General features: G+C 32.5%; 1 protein-coding gene across 4 annotated transcripts in view; it reads right to left on the bottom strand.

Moving 5' to 3' along the window:
- LOC144957881 (diacylglycerol kinase beta-like) overlaps positions 1-10,341 on the bottom strand; it is a 156,689-nt gene that overhangs the window by 25,492 nt on the left and 120,856 nt on the right. For all 4 annotated transcript variants that reach the window (XM_078889394.1, XM_078889395.1, XM_078889396.1 and 1 more), the window contains one exon: positions 2,887-3,033. In XM_078889394.1, the coding sequence (XP_078745520.1) occupies positions 2,887-3,033 (147 nt within the window). The remainder of the gene's footprint in view (positions 1-2,886; positions 3,034-10,341) is intronic.

Genomic DNA, 10,341 nt, shown 5'->3' with positions numbered 1-10,341 from the left:
TTACATGGGATCCCTGGTCAACAGCAACATTTAGCATGTAGGACGGGACATGCGCCTGTTAGGCGATATTACAAATTTTCGGACAAAGACACCGCTGTTAACATTTTACACCTGAGTACGGTGCGAGAATGTGACTAAAGAGCCTTTTCCAAGGACTCAACAATGTGCCGAGTGTGAGGCTCGAACCCAGGACCTTCCGATCTGAAAGTGAGTGTCATACAACTAGACCACATAGCTGCAATGTAGTATAGTGCCAAGTTTCCCTGGACTGCCATGCAGGAAGGAGATTGGGGTTCAATTCTCGCCAAAGAGTCACCTCTGCTACCTCTTGGGTTTCCACTTTTTTTTTTTTTTAAAAAGGAAATAAAAAACATGAATATTATTGGGCTCAGGGCTTCTTCCCTTTGCACTTGTTCAATTTCTTCATCATCATCCACTGTGGCTTGTACTCTTGAACACGTTACCGGTCAGCTGTCTCCACAAATCACGATCCTCTGCGGTGCGCATGAAATCTGTGTTACTTTTTAAATCACTTTTGGCCATTCTTAGGTTATTTAAATAAGTCATTCGTCTTCCTCTAGTTCTCTTTCCTTCGATCATCCCTGATGTTACCAACTTTTCTATTCCGTCTCTTCTCCACGCATGTCCCAGAAACCGTAACTGCCTCTTTCTGATGGTATCGATCAATATTCTTCCCCTTCTCACCTTCTCCAACATTTCCTCGTTCGTATACCTGTCTGTCCATGATAGCCTCAACATTCTTCTATTCACCCATATCTCAATTTCTTAATATAGCCTTAATATTGCTGATACATATCCCACACTATGCATGCATATTCCAATACGGGTCTGACTAAAGCACTCAATGAAGAGCTCTATAAACCAGCTTAACCAGATGACTGTTATAAACGCAAGACACAGATAATGTAACACAAGACACGGATAATGTACACAGAAAGTCATAGGATATTTGATTCTACACATAAATATTAATGGTATAAAATGTAAACTCATTAAAATAAAATATTAGCAGAACGAACTAAATCCAAAAACAGTGATTCTCAACAATAATATGATATGATATATATATATTATGATGAAAAGACTATAGATATTTTTCACTTCGAGACAATACGACAAGCACCCTTCAGGTCAACCGATTGACAACTGTGACCTGCCATCTTAAAATGACATTATGTCGTTGGCCATCGGATGCTTAACAAGTTGAGTTATATAATCAAAGTGACCAGAAAACTGAAAATGTGTTGTTTTTTTTTGTTGTTGTATTTTTGTTTTTAAGGGTTTTACGGTGCTTGCGACACATTAAGGTCATATCAGCGCCAGTAAAAAGAAGAAAATGGAATAGTCAAAATATTCTAGACTAACAATTAAAGAACCCAAGACAAACTAAGACAAAGGGGAATTGGTTCAAATAGGGAACAGATGTAGATTCCAAGAGCATAACATCAATGAACTTAGTTTGAGATCACCTTAAAGTCTCATCCAGACACCAGCACAAGGTCCTACTAAGAGGAACACACCAAATGTTTACAGAATACATAACAATACAAAACAGAGAGATGATGTACATGGGAAAACAAAAATCATCTCCCAAAACTATAACTATACATTTGACTGTTTCCCCTCCCAGTCAAGGACTCCAGCCAGGGCTGTGACAAAACTAAGCAGTCCCATTCCAAAACAAAGACAGAAAGCAACTCTGACAACAGATATAATATAAGGGAAGAGAAGCCCACCATGGGAGGTCAAAGGATCCCATCCAGAAGCTGCACATACACAGACAATGTGTGTAACACAAAACGCAAACTAATACTTTTACTACTCAAATAGAAATGTTTGCAAAAGTTTCCTAAAATTACACAGCCCAGAAGTGTCTCTAATTTCTTTTTTTAATTTGTTCCATTTTTGTGGGGCCCAGACAGAGAAGATTGTAAGATGTGAGAATGTTACGATCTTACTTTGTTAAAAAGAAAGGAATGCCAATGACAAGTGAAAGATAAGATTAGAAGTTTAATCAAAGACAAAGTGACTGTTACTCCAATCGGAAGTAGGAAACCGGAAAGTAAACAATATAAGAATGGCCAGATAATTTAGGGAGAAATCAACTAAACACTATTGGAGGCCACATAATTTGTCATTTAGAGATTGTTTACATATGGGAGTATTAATCAGTCAGTCATTTTGGGATTGGAGTGGTCTAGCACTAGTCTTAAAATGGTTGATCGGACAGATGCTGTCATGATGAGAATCTGGTACTGTCTCAAGGTAAAAAAAATCAAAAAAAAAATCTCTCTAATACAGAAATATTATGGAACAGATGTAACAAAAATTGTGGTAGTAATTAAAGTTTTAAATGGATAAAACTGGACACACACAAACACATACGTACAAATAAAATAATGTGATTAGTACATTGAACATAGAAACATGAAGATAATTTCAAAACACATGGAGAGAAATGATACCTTCTACTTTTTCAAATAGTCAATTTGTATCTGATGTTATCTAAGGCCCGTCCCCAAAAACACAAAACTTGGCCACTTCATAGAGTCATGGCTTTTAAAAATTGAAAATCTTAAAACTTTTAATGTGTTATGAGACGATGAGGCAGTTGAATTTAAGCTCCAATTTTATTGAGAGATGTTTCGGGTTTTTCCTTCAATTAACAAAACGGGCAATGATTTCAGCATGAATTACCAAAGGGAATATGATATGGTGATCACTGCCCCTTTATTGTGACGCAACTTTTAGGGAAGTGTTGGGCGATAAAGTAAATAAATAAAAAAAGACTACGGTTGTCCCTAATTATTCTGAACCTGAAAATCCCATATTATTACAACATCTACTACATGACAGTCAACCTACATCAAAGGTAGTCGTGGCTGTGTCAGACACGGGCGTCAGAATCTGGTCATCCTTCCTGCTGCCATTGCTTTCATTCTCTTTATTTTCCCCTTCTTTGGTATCCTTGTTCAAAGTCTTGTTGCTGCCTCCTGCTCCCCGACTGCGATCCTGTCGACGAAATAATAAAATTTAATCATTGTTAAGAATTGAAAATCATCGTTTTAATCCCTTTAAATGCACGGTCTAATTTTATTCCATTCTGAAATAATTTCTTACCCGTTTCACCAAGCTAATTTTAACACTGATGCAAATTATAGGGCATCAATAACTCAAGACTTAAATTTTAAATGGATAATTTTCAAACAAGTTGGGCTGGATATCCCATAATAATATTCAAAAACTCAAATGTTCACCCGTTTCTTTTTTGTAATACTGAATACCCCCCTTGTCCTTAGAATTGACCACAATATTACAGTGGAATCCTGATAAAACCAACACTGCCGGATGTTCACCTGTTTTTTTTGGTAATACTGAATACCCCCCTTGTCCTTGGAATTGACCATAAAATTACAGTGGAATCCTGATAAACCCAACCCTGCCGGATGTTCACCTGTTTTTTTTGTAATACTGAATACCCCCGTTGTCCTTAGAATTGTCCATAAAATTACAGTGGAATCCTGATAAACCCAACACTGCCGGATGTTCACCTGTTTTTTTTGTAATACTGAATACCCCCCTTGTCCTTAGAATTGTCCATAAAATTACCGTGGAATCCTGATAAACCCAACACTGCCAGACCAGAAAGAAGATTGGTTGACTCGAAGCAAAGTTGACTTAATTAAAACATTTTTTAATTGAGCTTTTTAAAAAAAATATAGCGCAATATCCACTAAAATGTGCTCAAAGCGATTTATAACGGGTTCCTGGTCAACAGCAACATTTAACATGTAGGACGGGACATGACGCCTGCCTGTTAGGCGATATAACAATTTTTAAGATAAGTCAAAGACAAAGCTTTAACTGGCCAGGTACTCATTTTACACCTGAGTACGGTGAGAAAATGTGAGTAAAGAGCCTTTTCCAAGGACTCAACTATGCTTTTGAGCGAGGCTCGAACCCAGGACCTTCCAATCCGAAAGCGGGTGTCATACCACTAGACCACATAGCCGACTTTATCCATTATCAATGTATAACACATAATAAACAGAAAATATGGGATCAACAAGCAGTGTTGACTTAAAGCAGAATTTGACTTTAAGAGTGTTTGACTCGATGCAGATTCCACTGTAATTGAATTTAATTGAATTTTAAATGTATTCTATGCGACATTTATATTGATGATGTATTGATGCCCTTTTATGCTCTTAATTGTTTTGATACTTTGGTTGAATTGTATTTGAATTTTTTTATTTAAAAATTTTATTTTTTTTAAAATTTAATTTTTAAAATTTTGTATTTTTATTTATTTATTTATTTATTTATTTATATATTTTTTAATTTTTTAAAAGTGCTTTGAGGTTTCGACGAAAGGCGCTATATAAATATGCTTATTATTATTATTATTATTATTATTATTATTATTATTATTATTACAAAGCCCCTAATAATAATTGTTGACTCCACAAAGTTGCATATCTGAAGACAAAAGTCGCATCTCTTATTTGTTACTGACTGATATCTTAGTGAAAATGGTAAGACATTATTATGTCAGGTTAGGATAAAATCCAATCCAGCCTGTTAAGGGTTAATGAACATACACCAAGTGGGGAATCTCATCACATGCATCTCTCTAATGGTGAACAATCGATGAAAAATGTAGTCTAGGTTTGATTTGAACACATAATTTACACATACATTCAGACATATTCTCTATCTCTCTCTCTCCCTCCCCTCTCTCTCTTTCTCTTTCTATCTCTCACTCTCAGGTAGCTTATAATTAGTCTCCATAACATTGACACTATATTATTATCTGAGTGCCAACATAAAACATTTATATTATATTTCATCGTTCTGTTTGAGGCACAAATACACCTAAATACACGAGCAAGAAGAAAAACCCCCCAAATTAGATTAAAATAATGAATTAATCAACCAGTTGTTGACGACAACAGTGAAAAAACCAAAAAAAAGCCAATGTGGTCAACTATAACCTATTTGTCCTAACTTCATTCACACGAAAATAATTGGTGTGACAAATAAACAGTCTTCTTCCTTCTCTCTACTCATAGCCATAATCCCCCCCCCCCCTCCCTTCTGGCCTCTAATCTTCATAGTGTATGTCATTATCCCCTTTCACATAATAATACATAATGTCAAAAATGTATGGATTATATTATAAACATACCAGTTTGATTTTTAATAGACATATTATGATAAAACAACAATCATTTACAAAAGTTATTTGGTATCTAAATAATTTTTTTTTCACAGCATATTTCTTCCTATTTTCTACACATTTTTATTTTCAATCGACTAAAAAGCAATTCAAGCTGCCTCTTACTAAAATCACTACACTTACTTTGAAGCAAACAGAAGAAGAAAATAGAGGCTTATTTACATTTCAATTACCAATATATTTTTTTCACGACTTACGCAACTAAAGTAAGTTTGGCATTACCTCATACTATCTATCTGGACTTATGCAACTAAAGTAAGTTTGGCATTACCTCATACTATCTATCTGGACTTATGCAACTAAAGTAAGTTTGGCATTACCTCATACTATCTATCCGGACTTATGCAACTAAAGTAAGTTTGGCATTACCTCATACTATCTATCTGGACTTATGCAACTAAAGTAAGTTTGGCATTACCTCATACTATCTATCTGGACTTATGCAACTAAAGTAAGTTTGGCATTACCTCATACTATCTATCTGGACTTATGCAACTAAAGTAAGTTTGGCATTACCTCATACTAACTATCTGGACTTATGCAACTAAAGTAAGTTTGGCATTACCTCATACTATCTATCTGGACTTATGCAACTAAAGTAAGTTTGGCATTACCTCATACTAACTATCTGGACTTATGCAACTAAAGTAAGTTTGGCATTACCTCATACTATCTATCTGGACTTACGCAACTAAAGTAAGTTTGGCATTACCTCATACTATCTATCTGGACTTATGCAACTAAAGTAAGTTTGGCATTACCTCATACTATCTATCTGGACTTATGCAACTAAAGTAAGTTTGGCATTACCTCATACTAACTATCTGGCAACCATAATATTTCACTCAGGCTTACTATGTGTGCAAACTTGAATAGTTGTGCTATGTTTAAACGTATTATAATAATATTCTGGATTAATATGGTGAAAGATTAATATAATAATTTTAATATTATATGGCACGTGACTTGTGAACGTGAGGACATGAATAACACATTTATACATTATTTGTTATCTGTTTAACACACGGTGATTGATCGTGTTGTTTATATTTTGAATGAAGCGTGTTGTGCAATGGGAAAAGATGTGTGATAGAATTATAATAATACAATATTATGGGGGGGGGGGGGGGGTGCAAGTGGAATGCTTTTGTACACTTTCAGTGTTTTATTATGTAGACTGAGCTGAGATGTCTGAAGACTTGAGATGTTTCCCCGATGATGCATGTTTATGTTTTGTCATGGATTTAGTTGTTGTTTTATTTAGTTTCTATTATTTAAAAATAGCCACAGAGCACAGTGACTGTGGATGGTAGGCATTATATAAATCAATTATTTATTTACTATATATATATATATATATATATATATATATATATATATATATATATTATATAAGATTAAAAGTTTTAGTATATATATATATATATATATATATATATATATATATATATATATATATATATATATATATATATATATATATTATATAAGATTAAAAGTTTTAGTATATATATATATATTATTATATATATATATATATATATATATATATATATATATATATATATATATATATATATATATTTACTAAAACTTTTAATCTTTAGGCACAAGGTGTCCGAATAGATAAGACATTGCACTGTGATCTGGGAGATCCCGGGTTTGAGCCTTGCTTCAAATACTTTTTTTTTTTTTCGTTGGCAGGATAATTATTATCAACCCCCAATTTGCTCACTTTAAACAACATGGGCGTTTCCTGTTGACATCAGATGTTTAATCAATTACTTATATTCCTTCATAAGAAACCTAGTCGGGAGGGCGTAATTTACAAAAAAATCTTTAAAATAAAATATTGAAATTTTTAAAAAAGGTTAAAAAAAACTTTGAAAAGTGTCAGAGAAGGCCATGGAAAACCTTTTAATATTGCGGGAAAGCCAATTTGATTGTCATTAAAACCTGACAATCTTTTTTCACTTTATACAAAAAGTCCTTTTGGGAAATCCGAAAATGTATTGAGAAATATACTAAAATTAATAACACTAATCTTATCTGTTAATAAAATATGATACACTCTTATTCTTATATATATATATATGAACACAAATACAGATCCAAAAAGAAGCACCCCTTACTCGTGAGCAAAGCCATAAGACATGGTTATCTGGAAAATTCCGCATATTTACCCAATCCATAATTTTTGAAATACCATGAAGATCAGAATAAAAAACTACAATTAAAACAATTCTTTTTTTTTTTCGATTTAATAAAACTAGACCTCATTTGGTGAAAAAAAAAACACAAAAAAACACAGAATAAGAGCTAAATAAAAAAAAAAAAAAATTAACAACAGACTTTTGACTCTTTGAGCTTTTATGATTCCCTTTTCTTCTTCTTTCTTTTTTTTTTTTTTTTGCTTAACAGAAAAGAAATATAATTGATCAAACAGGTAGACAATGGAGAGCAAAGGATTAATTGGAGTTAATGTCATTGTGGACGGAAAAGGAGACAAAGGGGGTGGGCATGCCATTGTTGTATTACTGAGAATGCATTACAAAAAGAATTCTATTTAACTTTGCTAATTTAGGAAGTTTTCATTGAAAGAACCTCATGTTTCATTGAAAGAACCTCATATTTTAATTGAAAGAACCTAATGTTCTCTTTGAAAGAACTTCATGTTTTAATTGAAAGAACCTCATGTTTTCATTGAAAGAACCTCATGTTTTAATTGAAAGAACCTCATGTTTTCATTGAAAGAACCTCATGTTTTCATTGAAAGAACCTAATGTTCTCTTTGAAAAACTTCATGTTTTAATTGAAAGAACCTAATGTTTTCTTTGAAAGAACCTAATGTTTTCTTTGAAAGAACCTCATATTTTAATTGAAAGAACCTCATGTTTTCATTGAAAGAACCTCATGTTTTCATTGAAAGTACCTCATGTTTTCTTTGAAAGTACCTAATGTTTTCATTGAAAGAACCTCATGTTTTCATTGATATGAAAGAACCTAATGTTTTCATTGAAAGAACCTCATGTTTTCATTGAAAGAACCTCATATTTTAATTGAAAGAACCTCATGTTTTCTTTAAAAGAACCTGATGTTTTCATTGAAAGAACCTCATATTTTAATTGAAAGAACCTCATGTTTTTATTGAAAGAACCTCATGTTTTCATTGAAAGAACCTCATGTTTTCTTTGAAAGTACCTGATGTTTTCATTGAAAGAACCTCGTGTTTTAATTGAAAGAACCTAATGTTTTCATTGAAAGAACCTCATGTTTTAATTGAAAGAACCTCATGTTTTCTTTGAAAGAACGTCATGTTTTAATTGAAAGAACCTAATGTTTTCTTTGAAAGAACCTCATGTTTTCATTGAAAGAACCTAATGTTTTCTTTGAAAGAACCTCATGTTTTCATTGAAAGAACCTAATGTTTTCATTGAAAGAACCTAATGTTTTCATTGAAAGAACTTCATGTTTTCATTGAAAGAACCTAATGTTTTCATTGAAAGAACCTCATGTTTTCATTGAAAGAACGTCATGTTTTCATTGAAAGAACCTCACGTTTTCATTGAAAGAACCTGATGTTTTCATTGAAAGAACCTCATGTTTTCATTGAAAGAACCTAATGTTTTCATTGAAAGAACCTCATGTTTTACTTGAAAGAACCTCATGATTTACTTGAGAGAACCTCATGTTTTCATTGAAATAACCTCATGTTTTCATTGAAAGAACCTCATTTTTCATTGAAAGAACCTCATGTTTTCATTGAAAGAACGTCATGTTTTCATTGAAAGAACCTCATGTTTTCATTGAAAGAACCTAATGTTTTCATTGAAAGAACCTCATGTTTTCATTGAAAGAACGTCATGTTTCGGATACAAATTGAGGAAAAAAATTCAATCAGTAAAACTTCAGATTTAAAATCTGATAAAAAATAAATTCTTTCTTACATATTCAGTCCTGCCTACTTGAAATTGTAAAAATTCGTAGTTTTCAGGGGTGCAAAACACAGTAGACATTACAACTATTTTTAAATATTACCAGATTGTCCTCAATATCTTAAAACAATGTTTTAAACTACTTTATATACCAGCTATGGTACCAGAACTTTTGTTTACAAGATGTTTTATTGAATTAAAAATATCTTTAGTTCGTTCTTCGATTAAAACCAAAAATTTGTAATATAATTAAAATTTCGTATGAGTAGGCAGTTCTGCATATTCTTAAATAATAAATTTCTTCTATGATCTCTTCTATAATCTATCTGCATATTCTTAAATAATTAATTTCTTCTATGATCTCTTCTGTAATCTATCTGCATATTCTTAAATAATTTCTTTCTTCTATGATCTCTTCTATAATCTATCTGCACATTCTTAAATATTTTCTTTCTTCTATAATCTCTTCTATAATCTATCTGCATATTCTTAAATATTTTCTTTCTTCTATAATCTCTTCTATAATCTATCTGCATATTCTTAAATCATTTCTTTCATCTATAATCTATCTGCATATTCTTAAATATTAAATTTATTCTATAATCTATTTATTCAATAATCTTGGATGGGTGAAAAGCAATTAAAGGATTAAGGTAGTCGAGACAAATTACAGTAATGATATTAAAAGATGTGAAAGAGGAGTGACCAAATATTTAAAAAACTAAAGATACAATTCCCAACACGACAGGTACAGGACTTGAAGAAGGAAATGCAAAGGGAGTAGGACCCCCACCCCCCTCCACCTCCACCATTCTCGAAATCAAAACGAACAAAATACTAATGGTTTTTATTATTGGCTATTGTTTTTGTTCTTTAAATCGTATCGAACAAAAATTAATCTGCTGACCTACAAAAAGAAAACTAAATACATAACAAGGAGTATTTCGAGCTCAAAACCCTTCCTTAGCCAACAACAAAAAACAATTACAATGGTAAAACTTCACGTAAAATCAAGCAAAAATGGGAGAAAATGTCTCCAGTCGGGATAAACTAAGGCAAAAAGCATTTTTCTCGACTGGATATTAAGACGCCTCCTCCCCCCCCCCCCCCCCCCCCCCCACCCGTCCATCTGAATTTTACATGAGG

This window comes from Berghia stephanieae, chromosome 12, assembly GCF_034508935.2.
Source record: "Berghia stephanieae isolate SIO BIC M18660-M18661 chromosome 12, UCSD_Bste_1.3, whole genome shotgun sequence".
Classification (NCBI taxonomy): domain Eukaryota; kingdom Metazoa; phylum Mollusca; class Gastropoda; order Nudibranchia; family Aeolidiidae; genus Berghia; species Berghia stephanieae.
This window is presented reverse-complemented; position numbering and strand designations above follow the sequence as displayed.